The sequence below is a fragment of the Python bivittatus genome, unplaced genomic scaffold (genome assembly GCF_059951505.1).
Source record: "Python bivittatus isolate LINGU-HERP-01145 unplaced genomic scaffold, Pbiv_v1 ctg000310_np1212, whole genome shotgun sequence".
Lineage (NCBI taxonomy): Eukaryota > Metazoa > Chordata > Lepidosauria > Squamata > Pythonidae > Python > Python bivittatus.
In genome coordinates, this window is record NW_028277054.1 from 7,621,276 (window position 1) to 7,647,152 (window position 25,877).

Genomic DNA, 25,877 nt, shown 5'->3' on the forward strand with positions numbered 1-25,877 from the left:
TCCTAAGTATGAACCACAGCTATTAATTACTTTCTTCAATCACAGTGAAATCTTCACAATGCTCAATATATTTTACTCACTATATATACTGTATATGTATATGTCTTAGAACAGAAATTTAAATTTTTTCCTAGCATAACCAAAATAAGTTCCTGTTTTGCATAGGGTGATAATAGTTTTGCTTATGGTAATCAGCACTATGTTCATTTATCTTACAAAACAAAGCATTTATAGTTGATGTTGGGAATTAGTCAAGAACTGTAATGATTGTATCCGTGAATATATTAGAGGGAATATAACGTTCAGCATGAAAACAGGCTGGATCTAGAACACTTCAAGGCCTGTATCTGGCTAACAATTCCTTTCAAAACCATTGTTTGCCTTCCATACAGGACCCTTGATTTCTTGTGGATTTAAAGGAGGCTTCATCTCTGCAGACTTCTATGCTAATTGGTTCAATGCACATGCTATTTATTGCCCACAAATGGTACAGTAACTCATTCCCAGTTGCTTTATTTAAACTCAAGCAGGAAAGGGAAGAAAGAGATTACTATTGTATAAAAAAAAACAAGGGTAACAGTAAAAAGATAAAGGAATAACAACATTTGCACCATAGCAGGCAAAGAGCATCTGCTTCAGAGCCTGCTGTAGTCTAAGCAACTCAACAGGATGGGAAAGGGGTAAGGAATCAAGGGCAGGGGTTGTTATAAGTCTCAGGCAATCAAGAGCAAAGGGTGCTTTTCACTCTCCTTTTAAATCAGGTCCTTCTAATATTTATATTGCTGCTGAATTTCTTGATTCAGGGGTATATTCAGCCCATGCAATGTTTCAGAGATGCTACAGGAAAGATAAAACACAATTAGTATCAGATCAAAGCATTTTAAGTGTTTTATATTCTATTCAGAGAATGAAAACTTGGCAAACAATTTAACATAAAAGCAGCTAAAGGTTTCTAACCAAGGCCAGATATTCCATTAAGAAAAAAGAGACAGCACATTCATAAAAGTTCCCTGAGTTATGATTATAATGCCAGATAAGCAGATGTTGCCCACTGTGGTTTACATATATGTGCATCAAACAAGTGTGCATCAAAAAGTGGAAAACCCCTTCCTAGATAGATTACATTAGTTCATGGAAGGTACAATAACTACCCATCAAATGTGTAACTGTAAATTCAACCATATAGTCCAAATAGCAAAGGCAAATATTTAAGGATGGCAGTTTGCCATTTCTAAACCCTTGCTACTGTGCTCTCTCTTTTTAACGGTACTCAGTAAGAGACTCATGGCAGTATCCCTGTTTTCAAAGAAAGGAAACTAAAAGCTAGACAATATGCAATAAAATATGTCTTGCCCACAAAAAGTAGCAAAGGGGGAGACTTACATTTCTTTCACGCCATACTGGCCTACTAGGGATTTCAGCAATGTTCTGGGGTGTGTTTGTTCCTGACAAAGATTTTGTGTTGTTCAGAACACGTACAACAGTGCCAAGGGCCTCTGATAAGTCCTGCAAAGAGGTACCACTCAACCCATACAGTGTGGAAGCTGCATATAAATGAACAACAACAAAAAGGAAATAAATGAAGAATTACCACAAAATGCTATCAAAAAACCCCCCCAAAACAAAAAACACTTAGCAGACCTGGTGAGAATTTCCTTCTTGCCATCTTTCCTTAATAAATACCTTATGAGATACTTCTCCCCGTCCCAGTTCACTTTATAAAACAGCCCTGGTATTGTGAACATTTTTTTTCAAACTTCAGTATCTTCAATCCATGGCTCTTTATCCCCAATTATATTATATCTCATTTTGGATTGCTCTGCTTTGTTATCTACTCTGTTTCCCATGGAATCTCTTTTCATGCCATTTCCTGCATTTGGAATTAGCCCTCGCCCCTTTATCTGTTTTTCCTCCTCCTGCCTCTGCTTAGAAATATATATATCTCAGTGTCTTTTCTAGCCCATCACAGTATAATCTCAACTGTATTTCCTGCCACTCCTAATTCCATCCTTAGTCCCTTCATCAAGCTCTTTGCTGGTGTTCACCTTATAAACCAGGCATTTAAACTGTATTCACCTAAAATTCTTGTTCATTTATATCCTACCTTTCTAAATGAAATGCTTATTCAAGGCTGCTTAGCTAGGATGCCAGTAAGGAATTCCCTACCTACATACCATCACTACACTTCTCATGGTGAGTGCTGTTATATTATGACAAAGTGAAAGGTGGGATATGCCATGGGGGATGCTGTTTTCAATGACAAGGAGATCTAATTAACAGCCAAGCAATTATTCTGGGCAGGAACTATGTGATTTATGTTCTGCATAGTGATCAGCACTATGTCCAACAATAAAGAAATATTAAACAGGACCAATGGCAAGGCAATCATACAAGTACACAGGCATGATACAAATTCTTGCAAGTAACACATGAGAGACAAAAACGAAATTATTATCACCATGGCGAAGAAGCTCCCCTTGTTTATGCCTCCAGAGTTACCTTGGGTTAATCGGAGCTCCTCACGTACTGTATCCAACTCAGCCTTCAACATGGTACAGCCCACACAGGGGGGTTGCATCCTGGAACCAGGGGGCCCATCATGGGCTGTGTCACCACTGCCATTTCCACTCCAGGGAGAATCCAGTAAAATGTCAATGCTGTCACTAAGTGAAGGTCTGTCTATGTCAGGAGACCCACGACCATCATGCCCAGGTTGGGGGCTGGACACAGTTGCATCCTTGTCAAAAGCCAATTGAGATGACCCTAGGCCAGCCGATACTTTCTGCTCACGCAGGACACTGGAAGAGAGCACCCCATTCACAGCTTCTGAAACTCGGCCACTGCCTTTCATCTTAGCTTCCCCCTCAGCTTGGCTCTCCCCAGCCACATTATAGCCTGGAACAGATCTTCCCCGCCCTTTTGCTTTCCCAGCTTGCTTTCCTGGCACGGAGGTTGGCATTTCTTTTGCTTTCTCTCCAGCTTCAGCCATTTCTTGCTCCTCTATGCTATTATCCAGCTTCATCTGCTTGGCTGCTGCCACACCATGTTCTCCATCCTGTTTGGGTACAATCTGCTCCCTCGGATCTGATCTGGGTCTCTTCCTCAGCTGGAGATGTGTTTCCGTACCTGAAGATGGAGAATAAGTTTATCTTGAGAGACCTGCCAAGATATAAAAATAACAGATGGGCTCGAGGTTAAGGCCCTAGGCTGGGAATCATAAGACTCGGGTTCCAGGCCCATAGATGTAGTGGGATTCCACTCACTTCTTAGAGAGTATAAGCTTCCTTATTTAACAGGCTTTTGGAGGATACAAATCTTTGTTTTAGCTGCAAGTATGAACACAGCCCTTAGAATGTGAAACATGCTTGATAGTCTTCCTTTCAAAAAAAAACTTTGAGGGGGATCATAATTATTCCTATTTTACAGATAAATTGAAAAAATCTTTAAGAAATCAAGATAAATTGACTTGCTGAAGGTTCCCCCAATATGGAATTCCTTAACAGAGCTTATGCACATACTTCTAAAGTAATCTGAATGAATGAGAAATCATCTCGAGTTCTTGTGTTTGTTGTCTTCTTTCTGTGTATACCTAACCCTCCAGCAGTGGCTTAGATTTAAGGATATCTTCCTTAGCAGTTGAGAATTCAGCTAAATGCCTTTTTATTTCCACCCAACCCTGCCATCTATCTGAGAATTATCATTCAAAGTGTCCTTACAAATATGGTGCTGAGTTAGAGTAAGTGAAAATGGCAATGGGGGATTGCCGTTGGGGATTACTCATAAAACCATTGCTGTTGTTCTACATTAAATTATCTCCTCCAGCCCTCTACATCTAAGTTCAGTGTTTGCGACGTTGCTTGCTGAGAAGGCAATACTAGGGGATAATCTCTTGTAGCAAGCAAAGGAGAAAGTTGTATAGTACAGTAGCATCTTCTTCAACATATGTGAACAACTCTGGAGAGGACAAGATTGGAAAGGTTGTCCTATAACTTGTCATACCTATTTGACTCTGTTCTTTAGAAGCTTTCCCTTAAAAAGCTGTTCTAGGTATCTGTATAATCTGTCCTTTACCTTCTATTGTGAAGGAAGAAGCAATTAATTCTATTTTCCTCTCAGGTCCCATCCCCCTTCAGGAGACACTTCAGTTCCTTGCCATCTGATGATCCCATCTGGCTTCTTGGCCAGCTTTTCCTTCCAACAGATTTCGCTAATTTGCTGGTCTCTATGCTAGGAAGCATATTAAAACAACTAAAAAGTTATGTTTTGATTTGGCTGTATTGACCAAGGAATGGCAGAAATTGTCCACAGAGGAGACAGGGAACTAGAGTGGGTAAGGCTGCTTGATGGTATACAAGTATAAACGGAAAGGAAAGGACCCTAAGTGGAGATTTACTAAAACAAACAGAGACCATAGCAAATGGTCCTAGAAAGATAAAGGAACAAATCTGTCACATCAAAGCTTCAATGTAACCTAACAAGCAAATTCTTACCTAGTAAGCCAACCTTCCTAGGATTTTCTCGACTGTCTTTTATGCAGGGTTGTCTCTGATCCTCGTTCAAGTCTTCTTGGGGGGAATCTACAACCATGTTATCAGAGGTAACCCGTACCTGGAAAAACAAGAATGCAACTCTTGCGTTTATCACTTCTGCTAAAGCAAAAAGGCCCTTCAGTTCCACACCAAAGATGTAAAGGAGTGTTCCCCCATCATCTGCGAGCTGAGGATGAATACAACTCTTTTGAACTTGCTGTTTGTTGCCTCATCCTAAATGTCTTTCAAAACTGAATCCTGCTGTACAGTCACATGAAAATATTGCTCAAAATCTGGCAATTTATGCTTGTAAGAATTTGGTTTTTTGTTTAAAAAAGCAAATTCAAGTATTCTTACTCTCTAGAAAAGTCTCAGCAGCCATTCAGCTTCTACCAAAGCAGAAAGACTCAAGCGAGTTGGAAGTGTGGCTTTCAGGAAACCGTCTGCATCCTCCTATACCTTGCAGTGCTTCTTGTTGCCCGCTTGTCTTTGGAGCCCACCTTTAACCAAAGAACTACAAACTTTTGCTAACAACAACAGTAACTCCAAGATTCCATGTAGAGTCCCTCAGTCAAGGAGAAAGATGGGTGAAAAAATTCCTTTTTCCTTCCCTCCCTTTTCCCGAATGCTAGCCAAAACCCCCAAAGTAGAAATAATTCTCTACATGATCTTACTTGGTCCCGTTGCCTCTTGGACTCAAAATGAAGCTGGAATTTCTCTGCCAGAGCTACAGCTTCCTTGCTATTTTCTGGCTGACATTCACGTACCAAGGTCTGGATTTCTTCAGGAAGTATGTTCAGGAACTGCTCAACAACCAGCAGCTCCATAATTTGCTCTTTGCTACGGACCTCTGGCCTTAGCCACTGGTGGGAAAGCCGCCATAGACACCTGTATGCTTCTTGGGGTCCCTGGGCTTCCTGATAACGGAACTGCCTGAAAGACTGCCGGTGTGTCTCTAAGTCTATGTCTGTTTCCAGTGCTTTAGCACAATTGCTGGCACACAGATGTTGGGCCTTGTTATGGAGCTGGTCTTTACCTTGCTGTTGAGAACTCTGATATGAATCACATAATGGATTCAAAACTGAGAGATGTGCCTCTGAATTATCACCTTTCCCTGTTGCTCCCACATGTCCCGCAACATAAGGGAGCCTTGGGCCTGACAGCATCTCCTGACAGTGGTCTGCAGGAGGCTGCTGAGACAACAGCCACCTCAGTATCTCTTCAGCAGTCCAATACTGCACTTCAGGGGGCACCTTAACTCTTCCTCCAAGTGCTTCCTTCACTGCAAGTCTACCTAGACTCTTCCCTGATAGATCAGACTGCATTATCTGTTCTAATAAAGCCTGCAGTGGTGAACTAGGCCCAGCAGCTGTTCCTGCTCCATTCTTTGTGGACATCTGCAAGGTCTGCATGGGATTAGTACAGGCAGAACTAGGACTGGCAGGAGATCGCTGAGTTAGCACCTGGACAAGCTCAGTTTGCTTCTGAAAAAGTTTCTCAAAGAGCTGGGCCTGGAACTCCCTATCCTCACGCCGCATCTCCTTGTCATGCTGGATGAACTCTGCTAAACTCTGTTTTTCCTCAGCTTGGATGGCAACCTGTTTCTGCATTCTCTGCAGCTCCGGTTGATGTGAACGGCTGCATTTCTGGCCAGTACCCCTTGACTGCCCATCCCCCTGAGCCTTTTGTTTCCGAGTTCGAAGATGGGGACGTTGGTCAAGCATAGAGATGAGCTGTCTGGGTGGAGGTTGGATCTCCATTAGTATAGGAGAGGCCACATCTATAAAGTAAGGAACAGTGAACAGCCAGAGAAATTAATTGGCATATATACATCGAATGTATTTTCAAATTGGTGCAGCTTCATCAATAGGGCCAGAATGATTCATGAGGTCTGATGGCTGATTCAAAGGTCAGGAAAATAATAAAATCATATGCATATGGAAAATTAACATTTCAGGAAGAGTGCTACCAGCTTTTTGATGTCAGAGAGTAGTGAAGCACATAACACTTGACTGCATGCTAAAAGTCTGAGGGCCACACTGTGAGGTTGTTCTTCTGAGTATCTAAATAAATAAAAACAACTGAGATAAATAGAGTTGGCACACTAAAGGGGATCATATTCATGACCAGAAACAGAAAGTTATGGTTCTAGGGTAACTTAGGTAGAATATTTAAGCCAAAAGTTCAGTAAAATTCTGAAGCTAAAGAAAGGCCCAAATATTTCGAAAATTAACAAACTATTCTATAAAGGACATCAGTCCCCCCTTAGGTATCCTTCAACAGGAGTTGTACTGACATATTCCCCAGGAAAAATGAACAAGTGGTTACCCAGCTCAGGTGATATTTCATCTTCTGATTCCTCTTCCTTCACCTGAACTGGGATGACTTGGATCTCACCAAAAGCATCATGAGACTCTGCCTGGGTATAGCTGAATTCATCAGTCCCTTGGCTTTCAGAGGCAGCGGTTTGCGACAGCCAGTGCCCAGAGGCCTGGGACCCCCAACGCTCAGAGATACTGGATTGGGCCCCCCAGGTCTCTGAGATGGAGAGGCCTTCCTGTCTGTCGGCGGTGACACTGGATCCTTCACCAGCTTCAGAGGGAAAACCTGGCCTGCAGTTTATATATTGTGTCATGATCTGGTCAATTTCATCATAGAATGGACATTTGATAGGCGGCCGCCCCACAGAGTTATTCTCCTTAGCCTTGCGGTAAGCCACTTTCAGGCCTTTCATTTTTTCACGGCATTGGTCTCCAGTTCGATAAATGCCCATTTCTGCAAGACGCTGAGAAATGCCATCATAGACTGCACGGTTCCTCCCATGGGAGCTAAGATCATGAGTGACCGCTGCCTCAGTCCAGAGGGCAAGGAGCACCTTGATATGCTCTGCTGGCCAGCTAGCTGCCCGTTCTTGTGGTCTATCACGCCTCATTGCTATCAAGGAAAAACCAAACTGTCTTGTTGGCAGAAGTTTATACAGCAGAGGTCAGGCCTGCAGAAGTCCAAACGCAAGCAATTCAGATATGAGGAAGGAAATGTAAAAGGTCTGAATTTCAGAGTTCCCAATTTCTGTGCAGGGAATGCCTTGTAGATGACCCTTGATTCTCCTCCATATGTCATTTATGCAGAGAGTGTAGATTATGAAACCTCCAAATCTAGGAATCTAAATTCTGAACAGCCACAATAGCTACATCTTCCCACTTGTATCAGGTGCAGAGATATCAAGACAGGGAAAGCCACAGCTCACGAGAATAATGCGTCTCCTGTGGAAGAAAGGTCAGGTTTCAAAAGCCAGGGTTTAGACCAGAAAACCTTTGATCTTTTGTATAAAACCTCTCCCCTTTTAACTAACTTACAGTTGTCTCCTCTGTTTATTGAAGGAGATAGTTTGATCAAATCTGGAAAAATCCTCAAAGTTAAAGTGCCAAAAATGGCTAAATATTTATATCACACTCTTCTCCCAAGTACCACAGGGCAGATTTAATGTTTTCTCCATTTTACCTCACATCAGTTTTGTGAACTTTCAGGCTGAAAGAAAGCGATTGGCTCAAGGTACAAGCAAGCTTAACAGAGGAAAACTGCAGAGTCCTCTGTCTGAGCATGTCACACAATACTGTAGTATTTGAACACTAACCCCAATGGCCATTCAAAACGAAATCACTGCACAATTAATTGATAACACATAATAAATTTCTATTTCTTGCAGAAATCTGAGATGACTATTCCAAGAGCAAGTTATTTTTTTTCCAGCCACCCCTACTTCCATTTTCCACTCAGAATTTTATGTCGTGCGATACAGAAAGGTTTGCATTTGGTTAGAAAAAAAGTAATCCTTTGTATACAAGCCCCTCAACATAAAAGAACTAAAGCTGCTTCCACATCAGGAGATTACTTGTTTTCCTTAATTGCCCCACATTCTAGAACATCATGGTAACAGCACAGTTCAGCTGAACAAGTTTAGAAGACACTTATACAACCCAGGGTAACAGTGTTGTGAGTAATAAAAGTCAGTAGGTGTTAGACCATTTATTACATTTAAAAATGAGTAATCCTATCTTCTATTCCAAAACACATCTCATAGCTCAATCATATACACAGATCTTGCTTTCAATCAGCTTTATCTCCATGTACATCTGGACAGAAGGGCAGGCTGACTCTACTGTGTGCTTGCTTATCAGGCAAACTCAGCTGTGGCGTAGGATTTATTTTGAGGATTATGTGCATTTTAACAGCCCAGTTCCAATCTTAGGCAATTCCTCAGAAGTGCTACAATGTGTAGTGGGGAGTAGGGTGAAGTAAATATTCACAGGATTTAAGCTATGCATTCCAGTCCGCTTGCATATTTCATGAAAGCAAATCCAAATGTGTTCCAAGAGGTATATTCTCAGATATATAGTAGCACTATGGTTTTATCACAATCAGGAAAAGGGAGTGAAATACGCTGTTCATTGGGTGATCTTGGGGTAGTTGCTATTTCCTATCCTAACCCACCTAACAGTGGTATTGTGAAGTTAATACTGGCTTGTGTATACAACACACTTAAAGCTAATTGCTAAAGCAATTCTTTGGCTGATTCATAAAGTACTAAAGGCAAAGGCTCCCTCATGCGCAAATCTTGCTGACTAAATTGTTTGTTTGCAGCAATGCAGAAGTGATTTGTCATTTTACTTTTTTTTTCTCAGTCTGCAAATCTTACTAAGCTTTTTCAAAATCACCAGGTGGCAGCACCTGGATGATGTTGTCTGAGATCAGAAACTAAATGATTTCCAGGAATATAGTCTGAAGTAGACTAAAGAAGGAAATGCAAACCACTTCAGTTGCAAATAAAATTGCATGGATATGTTCACATAATCCACTAGAAGTCCAGATGGACTTGAGAGCACTGCTTACAAGGTGGGCTAGATGATTTGCACATTAAACCATAAACTGACCTAACCAAGGTTCGTTCACTCAACATGCTAAGCCACACACATGCAAAGAATGAAGATTAAGACTATCCAAGCCTTACATGTCGTGCAAACGGACCACCAAGTTTATAACTAATCAGGTTAAGCATATTGTATATTCATAATGGCATAGCTATATATGTATGGATGAATCCTATACATAGTTTTGATCTCCCTGGAATAAGATTAACATGTAATAAATAAAATAAGCTTTCAGGAAGAAGTCACACACGAATACTTTAAAATTCACACAATCATACAGAAACACGGAAGGAACATTTTAGGCCACAGAGCAAGAATCCAAATTAAGTATCTCCAGCAGATGGTGTCTATTCTCTACTCACACAGAGATATATGTATATATATAACCAATGCTTGCCTTATATATCCCTTTTACAGTTTGAGCTACAGTGACTGTTCATATGAATATGCAGTGTATATCCAACCAACTTTTGACATAGTTACTGTTTTAACAGTTGAACTTGCAATGACTATGTGTATGTATACATAGTAGAGAGAGACTTCTGACTTGGTTATCCTTTCAAGAGTTTAGCATGCAGTGATTCTGTGTGGGTGTGTCTATGTATATGCATATATCTATATCTATTTATATATATATAAAACATATGTATAGCCAATTTTGGACTTAGTTATTATTTTAACAGACTGTGGGTACATGTATACACACACACACACACACACACATAAAGAGCCAAGTTTCTATGTAGGGCCTGTGATTTCGTATGACTTGTGTACATATATGTGTAGCAAGACATGTATATATACATGCATATATAACATATATGTATAGCCAGGTTTTGACTTGGTTATTATTTTAACTGTTTAACCTGCAGCGACTGTGGGTACTATGTGTGCGTGTGTCTATCTATGCACACACAGACACACACAGACACGCATAAAGAGCCAACTTTTAATTAGTGATCATTTCAACAGTTTAGCCTGCCACAATTGTGTGTGTTGGCTGGGTATACATATATACTGTATATACATACATAATATGTATGCACAGCCAACATTTGACTTAGTTAAAATTTTATGTTTAGCCTGTAGCAATTTTATGTGTGTGTGTGTGTGTGTGTATAGATACACATATACACATCACGCACACTCTATATTACAGTAGATATACTACAGTATATGCACTATAAATCAAGAGCAGCTTCGGGCTGAGCTGCAGGCGGGAGCGAGGCGCTCTTGGATTCGGTCCTGCCGGGGCAGCGCTCTGGCTTCTGCGGATCAAAGCCCCGGAGGGTCAGCTTTCGTCCCCCCCGCGCCCTTTCTTTTCCTTCGCTCCCTCAGAGCCCCCCCCCGCCACAGGCCCCCCCCGCTTACAGTGTCCCCGGGCGCGATATACGGCCCGTCGGCAGGGCAGCCGAGATGCTCTTGAAGAAAGGGCAGAGCCGCACCGGCCCGGTTAAGGCCAAGCGGTCCCTCCATCCCCTTCCAACCCGCGACCCGAAGGCCCGCCGCCGCCCTCGCTTTCGCCGCGCTCTTCTCTGAGGTAAGAATGGCCTCCTACGGCCTCTCATCCGGGGGGGGACACCCTTCCCTACCTGCTTTGGGGCACCCCAGACCTCCTACCTGCTGTTAAAGAACCAAGAGAAGAGAAGGAGGCGCTTCGGCCCAGGACCCGCCCGCGGGAACCAATAGGGAAGCCGGGAGAGCTCGACTGGGAGAAAATAATTGCTTTTTTCACCTGTCAATCATACTGGAGGAAGAAGAAGAGGAAGGGCTCTGGCTGTGGCGTCCTGCCCTCCCGGCTACCTATTCTGATCGGGCGGGAGCTACGACGGGAGAGGTGAAGCACACTTGTCAATCAAAGAGACGTAGGCAAGGGACGGCTTCCCCAAAGGACTACAACTCCCGTGAGCCTCTCTGTCCGTGCCGGGGAGCGTGGCCGGAAGCGGCATAGTCGAGCCTGGCTTCCGGTGGAGCGGTAAAAATGGAGGAGATCGGCATCTTGGTGGAGAAAACGCAGGTACGGGAAGGGGAGAGCGAGCTGCGGGGAGGAAGGCTGAGCCGCGGGGAGAGCGGGGGCGTGGCCGGTGGCTTTGCCTCTTCCTCCCGCTTCTGAGGCTTGGGAAGGAGGCGGCCGAGCACTAGGGGCCCGGAGGACGAAGGCGAGGGAGGTGGAGATGCCGAGTCACCGCTTGTCGGTAGGCCTGGGAGGGGGTGTGAGAGCAGGCCTCGACTCCCAGCGGCTTCCCTCCTCCTCCAGCCGCATAAGGCGTGTTCTGATTTATGGAGCTGCGAGCTGATTGTATATAACTTGTATTTTGATTGTGTAATTCTCTTTTGTACGCTTTGATGGGTGTTCATATAAATATGGACGTTGTTATCATCCTCATCCTCACGCCTTTTTTATATATAACTCAAGGCGGCAAGCATACCTAATACTCCTCCTAATACTCTTATTTTCCCCACAACAACTCTGTGAGGTGGGCTGGACTGAGAGAGAGGGACCCGCCCAAAGTCCCCCAGCCGGCTTTCATGCCTAAAGAAGGCCAAAAACTTACAGTCTCCTGGTTTCTAAGCCAGCACCAACCATTATGTTTAATTTTTCACCATCTTCTCCTTGGCAACCTTTCTCTTTTTCACTGAAGCTCATACCCGTTGGCTTTTTGAAGTTTGAATCCTATCTATTTAGTGATAAACAAGGGTTGCACTACACTTAGGTATAAAATAATAACAATGCTAAATACTTTTATCTGTTGGCGCTTTTGTCCAATTAGGCTTCAGGGTTTAAAGACCCATTGAATTCCAAGGAAGTTGCTTCAGGTAGATTTAGTTTGGTTGTGTTGCCAGTGTCCCTCTCAGTTCTCCTGGCATGTATCCTGATGTTTGACACAATTTCACAAGGCTGAAGCTGATTACATGTTCATTTATTTATGCAAAATTTTGAAAGAAGGCTTAATCAGTAAAATGAACATAGGTCTGAAGCCTATGTAGTTTGTGGCCTAAATTAAAGAGAGAAATAAAGTATGTTATGTATTTGTAACATGGCATGCTGTCCTTCAAGACAAACAGTAATTCAGTATAGTGAAAATGATTGCCTTTCTGCTTTTTATGCAAAAAAATGTAGCTACTGTTTTCCTCAAAACTGATAAGTAAAAGTTGCATGCTTAGAAAACCAGGCTTTGTACTATATGTTGATTCTGACATGGTTAACAGAAACAGCCATAGCAATTTAAATGAGCTTGTGGACAGCTACACATTCTATTCTTTGTGTATGTAACAACTTCAGTAAATCAAGTAAAGACCAAATATATTTACTTGTACACATTAAACTTGTTTTGCTTTAACTTTGTTTTCTTGTTTGGGGGGTTTTTTTTGACCTTAGCATGTTGTGCAAATCCAGGACTTTGGTTAGTTTATGATTCATCATACTGTGTGAACCTAGAAAATGGGGATATTATGTATCCAGGTTATTTATATCTAATCTTCTGTGTTTTAATTTCTAGGATGAGCTTCCTGCTCTCTCTATTTCCAGACCTCAGACTGGCCTCTCCTTCCTAGTTCCTGAAGCTGAAGATGTGGAGGATCTATATAGCCGATACAAGGTGAGTTGATCTTCAAGTGCATAGCACTGTGGCTTAGCAGTGTTGAAGGGAGTTATTGTTCCTAATCTGTATTTTATATTTGTCATTCTGCAACTGTGTCTTTTAAATAAAATGTTCAAAAGGCATTGGAAAAATAGAACAAGGGGTTGAAGAGAGTAAATTATTTGTTAGCTTTATATCCTGCATTTATTTTGCACAATAAAGGCAGTGTACATAATGCTCCTGCTGTCTTTTTTCCCCACAACAGCATCCCAGTAAAGTGGGTTGGATTGAGAGTGACTGGGCCCAAGTCACCCAGGTGACCTGCGTGCATAAGGAAAGACTAGAATTCATGGCCTACTGGTTTCTAGTACAGTGTGGTGGATAAACTATACCAGACTAGTTCTCATAAATAAATAAAATAATAGAGGTAGATCTTCAGATTTCTGTAGAATTTTATTCAAGTGTCTCACTTTAGCTCTTTCTCCATGTCTGATATCTTCCATGGGTGGTGTACTCTAGCTGCTGCTATTAGCAGTATGGGACAATGGGCCACTGAGATGTTCTCAGTCCCTGCCAAGAAGAGCATCCTGGCAAGGGGAAAATCAGAGAAAATAACTTCAGAGTTTGCTTTCCTCTTCCGTGCCAGAAAGTACACTTTTAACTATTGCTTCAGTTTATTTTTCTTGTTCCTCCTCTTCCAACTTTTTTTGTTTTATGTCATGCTCTGTTTTTTAGATTGCAAACATAAAGCTGTATTCTTAGTTATGCATTGCCCTGGATTTTAAAAATAAATATAACCAGTATTTCAAAAATAATGAATACAGTCAGGTTATTTCAGAATGTGCAATTCCCATGCTTATCTGATATGAAAGATTCCCACAGTGTGGGAATGCAGTGTGAGTATACTATTCAGTATACTATTCAGTATACTATGCATATTCAGGAGGGAATCGTGATGTAGTTGCTTATCTCTTGTTCTTGCTTCATTTTATAAGCGGGAACTTTGCAGGTGCAACAAAAGCAGCACTTTTTTTTTAAAGATTTTTTTTATCCCATCTTTATTATTTTTATAAATAACTCAAGGTGGCGAACATACTACTATTCCTTCCTCCTATTTTCCCCACAACAACAACCCTGTGAGGTGAGTTGGGCTGAGAGAGAGGGACTGGCCCAAAGTCCCCCAGCCAGCTTTCATGCCTAAAGCGGGACTAGAACTCACTGTCTCCTGGTTTCTAGCCTGGTGCCTTCACCACTAGACCTTTTCTTTGTCTTTTTGTAGAAACTCCAGCAAGAGCTGGAGTTCCTGGAGGTCCAGGAAGAATACATCAAGGATGAGCAGAAAAATCTAAAGAAAGAGTTTCTGCATGCTCAGGAGGAGGTGAAACGTATCCAGAGCATCCCACTGGTCATTGGCCAGTTCCTGGAGGCGGTGGATCAGAACACGGCCATTGTTGGTTCTACCACAGGTGTAGTGCCCATCCCTTTTGCTAGCTCTTGGTTTGTGGAGGGTTGAGGGAAGGAACATTCTGGCAGACCTTCTCTTTTGATGAGTCTTGAAATGTCTCTCTGGCAGCTGACAATGCCATTTTGCACTCTGTTAGATGGTCAGGGGCTGCCATTTAAATATCCCACAATGCCTCAAAGCAGCATTACTTCATGGCCATTCTAGGAATGTGAAGTTGCAGCTAGACTTGATTGTCCTCTGCTGCTCATAACGGAGGGAGGGACACAGGCCCTGTGCCAGTGATAGGCCTAACTAAGTGATGATCTTCCACACTACCCACCCCTTGGGAATAGAATTAGGAACCAGTCTAATCTTGTGAATGTCTCCAATACAGGCTCCAACTACTACGTCCGAATCTTGAGCACCATTGACCGTGAACTGCTGAAGCCCAATGCTTCTGTGGCCCTACACAAACACAGTAATGCCTTGGTGGATGTGTTGCCTCCCGAGGCCGATAGCAGCATTATGATGCTGACTTCAGGTGATGTGCATCTACCTTTATTAACCAGAGATGCAGACTCTGTTCTGCGGCTGCATGGAGTGTGTGTACTTGTCTGTCAGATTGTCATCAGCTAGGAAAGAGTAATTGCTTGCTTATGGTGAGGCTAATGTTAGGTTGTTCAGTGGTTTTTGAAGCTAGTGGGATGTGGGAGCTTGTCTTTATGGCTTTGTGTGAGTGACTTGGGCCTTGGTTTTTCCAACCAGCAATTTCTGCAAATGTTATTTCAATTTCTTGCTTCTTAGGTATGATATTTCAGGCTTTTGTCTTGTTTCGTTTTTCCTGTAATATGGATTCACTTTCTATTAATAGGAATACTTTGACTCTATCGTCCCATCCCCTCCAGGTTGCTAAAACCTCGAGCTAAAAAAGTTAATACATTGGTGCATTTTGATTTTCAGTTTATTCTGCTGGACTAAAACAATGTCCTCTAACAAATGGAATTCTAAGTACTTGCACAGTTGAGATTTTACCAGTCATTTCTGCATTTTTTTGGTTTTGTTTTGCTTGGTTGTACAATCCCAAATGTTAGGATATTACTTTTAAAAAGTGTGTGAATTGGGAGGAGGAAATTTTGAACAATAATACTTTTGGAATGCTGGATTATGTACCTCATTCAATTATTTATTTTATTAGGCTTATATTCTTCTGCAATCATGCCTGTCTCCTGACTTACAGACTTCCCAAAACTGTATTAAGATTAAAATTAGAACAAAACAGTATAAACATAAGCATAAGCAGAGTGATTGGTGGTATACAAATTTAATAAATAAATAAATGACATAATAAAATAACAGTATAATGAATAACATCCCATGTGCAAGGAACAACTGCAGTCCATCCATATCAGGAAAGACTAAAATAATTTCCTCGACACCCAACAACCTGCATTCCTGTGGCTTTGCAAAGAGCTAACAGGATCAGGGGCAATCTGATATTCGGGGGAATATTATTCCAGAAGAGTGGAGCAGTAGCTGAAAAAACCCAGCCCTGAGATCCCTTCAGGTGACTTTTCTAAGGGACAAGGTCCAGAGGGAGCATATACCATGTTCTGTACTTCATGCTGCAATTGTGAGTGTGCATTATGGATTGTAATATAAGGCCATCATATCTCTACTGCAAAAATTCCAGATAAATATGAGACTGAATGTACTAATAAACTCTTTGTTGCATCTATTCATCATGTAGATTTTTACTGCCTAGATAAAGTAACCAAACTCCAGAGGGTGGTTGAATAATTGCAGAAAGGGAATAACTAGTGCTAACACATCTGATATTTTAAGATGCCCCCATCATCATGAGGGCTAGAAATTTTGTCTTGTTTTTGAGGAGAAAAGCAAAACAGAAGACTAAATTCTGTTCCTGTATTTCATCATACATGGAGAGGAACAAATGGCGGAAGAGTTGACGTTTCTTACTTTTTATGCTAAGACAATGAATTTGTAGTGTGTCATTCCTTGAATTGAGAGCAAAGGAAAACATGGAATCAGGGCTTGCTTACAAGGGTGGGTAGTTATTGGGGTGAAAGCTTTTCAGTGTCTTTTTCCTCCAAATAGATCAGAAACCAGATGTGATGTACGCTGACATTGGTGGGATGGATATTCAGAAGCAGGAAGTCCGAGAGGCTGTGGAGCTGCCCCTCACTCACTTTGAGCTCTACAAACAGGTATTCTAAATTTCTGGGCTGAAAGTTTGCATACAGAAGTGGACATATGTAGTACATTTATTATAATTATATCTCATTTCTGTTTTTCAAAACTTCTTTCAAACTCATAAGGCATTTGCTTCCCTCCCACTCAGCTCAAGAATGGTAACTTCTCCTAAACTGGTTTGCTCAAGTTACCGTATTTTTCTGACTATAAGACGATACTTTTTTCTAAAATCCTTACCCTAAAAATTGAAGGGCGTCTTATTCAAGGAAGTCAGCCAAGAATCGCGCGGTTGCAAAACTGCCCATACTTTGTTTCTGCAGACAGGCTTCCTCCTATTGCTAGCCTCCAATCACGAGTGAAATAGCTTGTCTCCCAAACAGACTTCCTCCAATCACGAGCCTGATGTAACTGATGTTAACTGATGCTGAACAAACCAATTAGAGGAAGGCTGTTTGCAGAGACAAGCTATCTGCAGTTTCACTCGTGCTTGAATGTAATCAGTTATGCAAAAGAGCCTGGAAATAGAGCTGCAGGGAGACGGTTTGGACCTCCTCCCACCGAGTGTATCAGGTCAATGTTAACTAATTACTAAATAAAAATGTGTTCTGCACTATCTTTAAAATATTGATTTCTTAATTTTGGGTTGGAAAAGTGGGGGTCATCTTGTACATGGGGGCGTCTTATTGTCGGAAAAATACGGTATGAAGAGATTGACAAGTGTGTTCAACGAGCTGCCTATCTCTCATAACATTTTTAAGTGTTATGTTGACTGAGGTATTAGCAGTTATGTGACAGGAAGAAATATATGTCAAAAGAAGCATCCGATGCTGCGTGATACAGTAGCTACCGGTAGCTAAGTTTTCCACATTCTAGGCCGTGAAGCTCTCTTGGCTTTGTGCAATGTGTGAACCCAGCCATTGTGAGTTAATGGCTTAGTATGATACATGAATACAGTCATCATTTAGAGCTAGGTGAAATAAAATCAGACAGTTCACTGGATGCACTGATAATGAAAACAAAGCTTAAATACTTTAGACATGTAATGCTAAGTTATGGTTTACTTAATGTATAAATGCCATTGTAGTTTTGGATATTTGTTGCCAGGTGAAAGAGTACAATAAGATTAATAACTGACTGAATTCAGAGTTTTGATCTGAGGTAAATAGAGAAATTATATTGAAGTATTGATGTTTGTATTTTAGCCACTAGAGATTGGGGCATCTTCATTAAATCTGGGAATGAAAGTAAAATGTGATAGCCTTTATTTTATTTTAATTTAATTTAATTTAATTTAATTTAATTTAATTTAATTTTTTATTTATTTATTTATTTATTTATTTATTTATTTATTTATTTATTTGGCTTGTATGCCGCCCATCTCCCCCGCGGGTGACTCTGGGTGGCTCACAATAAAAAAAAAAATTAACTCTTTCATTGCTTGTTGCTTCCTTGTGTGGCTCTTTTAGATTGGCATTGATCCTCCTCGGGGCGTGTTAATGTATGGGCCCCCTGGCTGTGGAAAGACTATGTTGGCCAAAGCTGTGGCCCATCACACCACAGGTAAGTATGGCTTTGGCTCTATTATGTGTCATCTATAGATTGCTCTCTTGTTAGATTTTTCCCCCTTCCTCTCCTTGTGCTATTTTAGTGTTTTATTTCCAACTTTTTTTTTGGTACTTGTTAGATGTCTGAAGCTGAGAGTGAGCGAGGTCTAAGTGTTGTAATTTAAGAAGCCAACAGGGACCAGGAAAATTGTTGCTAACCAACCAGGGCAACTGGAAGTTGGGGTTGTTGGAGTTGTCCTAGTACGCGCATAGTTATGTTCCTTTGCTGTAGAGAAGGACAGGCCACCCCTCTCTCTGAACCTTTTTAGTCTCTTTGTAACAGAACACGGATCAGCCAATGAAAATTAACATTTGGTTACTCTGGAAACCACCTACAAACTTGATCTTAAATATATATTGCTTCATAAATAAACCCAGACTCCTGCCCAAACGTATACGTAATTCATCCTGCTGTTACAATAACTGAGGGTGGTCTCGTGATGTCTTTCTTCCCAGCTGCTTTCATTCGGGTGGTGGGATCTGAGTTCGTGCAGAAGTACCTGGGTGAGGGGCCACGCATGGTCCGGGATGTCTTCCGACTGGCCAAAGAGAATGCACCAGCCATCATCTTCATCGATGAGATTGATGCCATTGCCACCAAGCGTTTTGATGCCCAGACTGGGGGTGAGTTGGCAAGCAGAAACAGCTGAGTTTTTTGGGGTAGCCCTGATTATTTGGGTAGAAGGTGGAGAACGTTTGAAGAAAGGGAATGCCCATTGGGCCATGCTGCCTGGATATTTTCAGGCAGGCAGAGAGATGTCCATGTGGGAGGGATTTGGAGGAGGAAAACAGCGTGCACTGGAAAGTAACTTACCTTGCCGTACCCTAGCAGTCTCCCCACTGACCTTTCTGCTGAATTATACTGCTGCTATTAACTAGAACTTGTGATTATTTTATCTATCTCTGTATTCTTACATAAGCCACTCAGCAAAGGCTTTTATCTTAAAAAGCAATACTGAAGTTAAGCCAAAATAAAAGAAATGAAAACATTGCTGTGTTAAAAGACTGTATGGCTGAGTTTGTACCACTGGCTAACTTTGATCAGCCCGCATGCTCTCTTTGGTGCTACAAAATCATCCCGTTTAACATTACTTGTTTTTGTCGTTTGGTGTGTTGTGAAAACCTAGCTTTTTTGATGAACTGATGGTTCGGCGTGTTGTGAAAATCTGAGCAAACTCTACAGTTTCCTTTCCTCCTCATCCGTGCTGAGTACCTCCCTGTGCAGCATCCTTTCCCTTCTCTCCCTGATTTGCATTAGGCACAAAATAGGTTTGAACTTATTTCTTTAGCGGCGCAGACCTCTAGTGCCTGTCAAGTTCTTGCCTGCTGAGGATTGTGTGGCCCCGGTCCCAATCTGTGGACGTTGCTCTTTCCCTGCTTTGTCACAGTGTGCTGGAACTCTGGGTTTGCAGAGTTCTTTATCTGTTGATCGCAGTGGCTTCTCTGTTGGGTTGGCCTATGAAAGCCAGAGGAGAATCTCTCTCCAGGTGAGTTTGTGTTTCTGCTGTGGCCTTTCAGACTGAACTGCAGCTTCTAAGAGCCACAGCCAGTATGGCTAAATGGTGAGAGATGTGGGCTTTATATTTAAGCAATATCTGCAAGGCCATAAGTTTCCTGTCCTCCCAGGGTGAGGCCTGGGCTTACTGGAGACTGGATATCCTCATTCCTCAACATTTGATAAATTAAACCCTCTTTACTACTTTTGCACTGATTTGTTCAGGGACTTGAGATTTTAAGTATGTTTGGGAAGGCGCTGGATAACAAGTGGGCATTTAAGAAAGGGGAGTTTAGAAATACTGGTAGCTTTTAATTGTAGGAAATAGTAAACTCATTAACCCAAACACCATTCTGCAGAATTCTTTCAGAAGAGAAGAATTTCAAACTCAATGAATATCTCAGTTGGGAGAAACCCTAAGAGGAATAGATTGCGCAACTTCTTGCTGCATTTATCTATTTTTTGAAAGCTTCACAAGATGCTGATTCCTGTTCATTCTTTTCTCTCTATTTGTGATAAGTTGAAGCTTGGGAGCATAAATAAAACTTAGAGTTCTTTGGTTCTGAGTCACTTCCCAGAGGGTGCACGGGCTGGTGTGATATTCTTGAAGGTCTGTGGAATGAATGTGTAAGACTTGGAACTATGGAGGAAAGCAAGGGCTGTTTCCCTTACCCAGGACACCCTCTCATAGTTTTCTCGGTCTCTCCACAGCGGACAGGGAGGTTCAGCGGATCCTCTTGGAGCTTCTCAATCAGATGGATGGCTTTGACCAGAACGTTAATGTCAAGGTGTGTTGGGGCTTAGAGATGGCTTGAGTGACCTAGGAAGGCAGTTATCTCCTTCCACTCTTCTACATTTTGCACTATAAAATGCAGTGCTTAATGTGGTGTGCGTGCGTGTGAAAGGGAGAAGGAGAAAGCTCATCCCAAATCCCAGGAAAATACCAGAAATTCTAGCCCCATTGTTCATAATGTTCATACTGAGGCACTGACCATGGCAAAACAAGTTATGCAACTTCCTATTGCCCATCCATGTCAATTCTTTGGCAGGTGCCTAAAATAAAAAGTAATTCTTTCCAAGTGTGGTTCATTGAGAAGTCTGGGCTGGGGTTACAAGAATTCCAGCAACTGAATTCATTTCCCATTTAGAATCAATTTGTTGCCTTGTGGATGGATTTTTTCCCCCTTTCTAGTAGCATTCCTATGATCCGACAAGCTTGCAGGTGGTTGCTTACAAGATGGTTTTCTGAATCCTTATCAGTCAGGGGACCAACCATAACAATCCCAAGCTTTTTGGAGTTGCTAAAGTGCAGGAAAATTCCAGACTGGGAAGGATTTTCTCCTTTTACTTATTAAACTTTGGTTCGCTGTTTGCCTTAGTCAGCTGTCTAATTGGAGTGTTTAAGAGCGTGCAAAGCATGTGTAGCTTTAGACCAAGTTGGCACTTTAAAATTCAGGATTGACATGGTTTCTTCTTTTCTGGTTCTTTTGACCACAGGTGATAATGGCTACAAACCGAGCAGACACCCTTGACCCTGCTTTGCTCCGGCCAGGCCGTCTAGATCGTAAAATTGAGTTTCCTCTGCCAGATAGACGCCAAAAACGGTTAATCTTCTCGACCATCACTAGCAAGATGAATCTGTCTGAGGAGGTGGATCTGGAAGATTGTATCCTTGACAATTCATTGCAGGAGAGCTGAGGTTAAAAAGCGGCACGTGTGTAGCTCAAGTGGGACGTCATAAAGGAAAGGATGTCAGTGGTGATAGGAGTAGCTTGCTGTTTTTTGGGTTTTTTTGCCCCTTATTGGAGGGGCATTAATACATTCAGCTATAGGGCAGGATGTTTGGGATTTATTTGTTTGTTTGTTTGATTCTTTCCAACCCAGTGTTGTTGGAAAGGATTTCCCAGAATGTTGGAAAGAAATTAGGTAAAATTGCTCCGAACTCTGCCTGTAGGTCAGCAGGATAACTGCAGAAATAGAACAGAATGGACCAAGTTTGGAGTAGCCAGGAAAGAAGATTGGGTTGAGAAAAAAAATCCATCCAAAAGTTCCCAAATGTGCTTTTACAGAAGAGGCAGTTGGGCGATGGATTAATCCCTGAGGAGAGTGAGCAGAAAGACACATGGAGACACTGTACATTATTTTGTTGCCCAAAAGAAAATACAGATGCATTCTATGGCCACTGCTGGCAGAGTTCTTCGTGTAGTCTCTGGTAGTTAGCTGGCATATAAAATTAGATGATGATGATGATGATTTAATCTATTACTATATTTTTCTTCTGGTAACACTGGACAGTGAGACCTTCCTTGTTGCTGCTCCTCAATTAGTGAAGGGTGAAGATGATGAAAAGCCGCTGGGCTACCCATATATGTTAGATCAGTGTTTCTCAACCTTGGGAACTTTAAGATGTGTGGACCTCAACTCCCAGAATTCCCCAGCCAGCATGGCTGGCTGTGGAATTCTGGGAGTTGAGGTCCACACATCTTAAAGTTTCCAAGGTTAAGAAACACTGCATTAGACTATAGCTCCCATTTCAGGCAGCAGATTGGAGACAAAGACTTTGTGTCCAGCACATCTTATTGGGGAAGGGTGTTCAAGCATCCCCTAAGTTTGCATTATAGGATTTCATTATATCCTGCCTTTTCTCTGTTAATTCAAGGTGGTATGTATAGACACATCTCCTAGTTTTTCCTTCACAAGAACAGCTCTATGAAGTAGGTTTTGCTGAGAGAGGGTATCTGACTCAGGGTCGCCCCATGAGCTGCAAGTTCAAGTAAGGACTTGCCCCTGAGTTTCCTTTATCCAGTGTGGTGTAGTGGTTAAAGGGTTGGAGGAAGGAGACCCCAAATAGTCATGGGAATTTGCAATGTAACTTGGGTCAGTCATTCTTTCTTAGCCCAATGTATCTCCATGGGGGGTTATTGGGGAAAAAATAGAGTAGGCAGTGCTGTGTACACTACCTTGAGCTTCTGAATAAAAGGCAGGATAAACATGTAGTAAATAAATACTGCAACGCTTCAGTCCTGGTTCAGATGCGTAGATTTCATCTGCTTTCCTCGGGGGATTCTTCCAGCTCATATCACCAATTGTGCTGTTCCAGGAGCTGCTTCTCATCCAGGAGATCCCTCCTCCAGGAACAAATTAGAAGCACCTACTGTGGAAGAATTCATGCTATAAAAATTGCCCCTGACTGATTACAGCTGTTTCCTATTTAGCCTTAAAAATAAAGCAGGTGGGTTGGACGTCTGTTGCATTCTTGCCTAATCTGCTGCTGCTGTTTCTTATGAAATGAGAGATCAACCTGTTCCATTTTGTGTTACTATTGGGTCCTTCCCAATTTATCTGGCCCACTGGGATACTAATTCTTCAGAAGGAAAGGAGATTCCAATCCTTGTGAAGCTTGGTTGGGAGAATCTACCCTTTCCAATGCTTGCTTTGTTTCAATAATTGGTTCCTGTCTGCTGGTTTCTCTGTAATATGTCACTGGGTTAAATGGAAAGGTGGCCACGTAGAAGAGAATGTCCTGATTGTAGAAGTCAACTGGCTATAGTTGTGGGATGATCAGGTTGGGCCTTTTCTCTCTCTCTCTTTCCTTTACTCCTTCCAGATGTGGCACGACCTGATAAGATCTCAGGGGCTGACATCAATTCCATTTGCCAGGAGGTTAGTACAACATGTCCTCGCTGTTAGGTTCTGCTCCAAGGAAGCTAGTTCAGAAGCAGATGGCCATCAGTCTTCAATCCTGCTTAGCAAACTGCTTCTTCCTCGTTGTCTAGCAATCTTAATAATTGGGAAAATGAGAGAAATCTTCAGAGGGGAAAAATTGGACATGAGATGTGAGGCCAAATGTGAATCATGCTCCTGTTGGGTCAACTTCTGCGAGAGAACTTGTGTAGGCTGGTAGCCAGGAGCTTAAGCTATGAGCTGGGAGTCACGAGTTTGGATCTTGCTTCTGCTGCAAACTCTGTAGGAGGACTCAGTTCTCTGCCAGCATTATATTTGATATCTTATCTATCTCACTGTTTTATTTCCTGTGGTGGTGGATTTTAGCAGATATCCCCCCATCGGTGGCATTTTCACTTATGTGGGATGAAAGAAGGAGAAACAAAGCATTATACATGGAGGTGAATGGGAAGATTGCTGACTGAGATCCAGCAAACACCAATATTAGCTTTGGTTCCTAATCAGCTGGGAACTGGGGATTAAAGTAGGGACCATCTGAATAGCTATCCCAATAGATTTATATGTATTTGTGTGTATATTTGCAGTGGCTGTGGTGGGCTGGGGAGTGCAAACATACTTTAGTTTTCAAACAAACATAGTTTTCAGTGCAGGAATCCAACTTCTAACTTACCCAACAGCCTGTTGACATCCATTGAAGGGGAGGCCACCACTTCCTTGGACAATACATTGGGCTTCAGTTCCTGGCACCTCTTGCCCACGTGGTGGGAATTATAATTCAGAGTGAGAATGTGCCTTTGAGCATTGTTACGTGGCGCTTTCCCACCTCTGTTTTTGTTGTAAGCGCTCTATTCTCTTCAGCGTTGGTGTTTGAAACATTTTTGCTTCTTCCTGGCCTCATTATCTTCTCATTCCTCCTTTTAGGCTGGGATGCTGGCAGTACGGGAGAACCGCTACATTGTCCTCGCCAAGGACTTTGAAAAGGCCTACAAGACGGTCATCAAGAAGGATGAGCAAGAACATGAGTTCTACAAATAAAGATGGGAACAGCAGGACCAAGGCTTGGTTGGGTTGTCTCAGTCTTTGGGTGGAAGGAGTGGCTGTGTTTTTTATGTGTTTCTGACGGGTGACATTTATCCTGTGAATTAAAAAAAAAAAACTATCCAGGAATGCCACTGTTCCCTTCATCGGTGGAAGTAGGAGAGTTTCTCTTTATTCTTCCCACCTCCACTCCCATATGTTCTTGATCTCCCTACATTGCTTTTATTCTTAGACCTTATAGGGATTTGAACTGGGTTAGCATGTGCTCCCTTCAGGGACAGGGGAGATAGACCTGTCAACTGCTGTTACACTACAATTCCATCATAACTCAAATTTTGTCACATAGTTGGGGCTTGCAGTTGGTAGTTGAAAGCAATGGTTGGCCTACAGAGTGGGTGGGTTCGTCCTGCATGTTTGGTTCACATGTTAACATTAAATCAAAGTCAAGCCATTTTTCTACCATTGTGTAACGTGTGACCCATCTTCACTTCTTACAGCTTTCCTAAGTTGGGTTTCCACATTATACTAACCCAGGTTTTGTTAAATGTGATTTGAAGAAATCTCAGTTTAGACCCATGCATCCCACCAAGCCACATTATGACTTAATTGCACCGTATGATCATGCCCCTGTTTATCAAAGCATTGATGACTTGTTAGCAAATACAGTGAATGAAGTTTATTCTTAAGGTCCAGGAAATAAAAGATTTTTGCAATACATTTTTGCAAGTGTTGGCGCTGCTGTGGAAGAACCAGGTTTCTTGGAAAGCTATCCCCTAAGCTGACGAGGGATTTTGAGAATGGCTGTACTGGAATTTGTTCACATTCTTTGCAACAGTGTCTAACCCATTAAAGAACATTTATTGGTTTTGCTTGTTTTAATTAAGCCTTGAAAGCAACGAGAGCCTTTATTAGAAGCAATGGAATTCCCCTGTAGAAGGGATCCTGTTTGCAAGGGATTGTCTTGCACCAAGGTGGGTATATATAACACACTAAGCGCGAGCCATTAATTTTCCAAAATATGCTGTGCTGAAACCGACCATATTTTAATGTGATAGGTTCACACAACATGCTAAGACAGTGGAGAAGTTTGCACACGCGAACCACAAGTTGTTAACTCCATTGTCGCTTTAGCAAAGGTTTCTCTGCCTTTGTTCATGCTATACACAAAGTTATAATGTGGTTTGTTTGCTTTTGATTTAGCATGCTTTGCAAGCCTAGTCCATTGTGATCTCTTCAGCAAGCCAGCAGTTAGGACTGTGTGACTTATTGAAATGCATGACCCAGTTTGTGTGGGTATATTTAAACATTCCTGGGTGCAGAAGAGCTGATTTCTCTTGGAACTGTGCTAGGTTTTTCTAGTTCT

The 25,877-nt window shown here is 42.0% G+C and overlaps 2 protein-coding genes across 4 annotated transcripts; one reads left to right on the plus strand and one right to left on the minus strand.

Moving 5' to 3' along the window:
- Positions 1-499: 499 nt before the first annotated feature.
- LOC103060066 (uncharacterized) lies at positions 500-11,164 on the minus strand. 3 transcript variants are annotated; one of them, XM_015888758.3, is made up of 7 exons: positions 11,078-11,164; positions 6,858-7,792; positions 5,204-6,309; positions 4,491-4,608; positions 2,500-3,126; positions 1,384-1,544; positions 500-837 (listed from the first exon to the last, which is right to left on the minus strand). In XM_015888758.3, the coding sequence occupies exons 2-7, from the start codon at positions 7,459-7,461 to the stop codon at positions 829-831; spliced, it is 2,625 nt and encodes an 874-aa protein (XP_015744244.1). In that variant the 5' UTR covers positions 7,462-7,792; positions 11,078-11,164; the 3' UTR covers positions 500-828. The 3 variants fall into 3 exon arrangements, with proteins under 3 accessions (XP_015744244.1, XP_015744243.1, XP_025024963.1); XM_015888757.3 differs by having other exon boundaries at positions 11,050-11,129; XM_025169195.2 differs by lacking the exon at positions 11,078-11,164 and adding an exon at positions 10,829-10,960.
- A 154-nt stretch (positions 11,165-11,318) lies between these two features.
- PSMC4 (proteasome 26S subunit, ATPase 4) lies at positions 11,319-25,379 on the plus strand. Its single transcript, XM_007432200.3, has 11 exons — positions 11,319-11,474; positions 12,958-13,056; positions 14,318-14,504; positions 14,877-15,023; positions 16,598-16,707; positions 18,160-18,253; positions 18,754-18,921; positions 20,504-20,580; positions 21,290-21,458; positions 23,400-23,455; positions 24,398-25,379. Exons 1-11 carry the CDS (start codon positions 11,439-11,441, stop codon positions 24,509-24,511), a joined length of 1,257 nt encoding a protein of 418 aa, XP_007432262.1. The 5' UTR covers positions 11,319-11,438; the 3' UTR covers positions 24,512-25,379.
- The last annotated feature ends 498 nt before the right edge of the window (positions 25,380-25,877 follow it).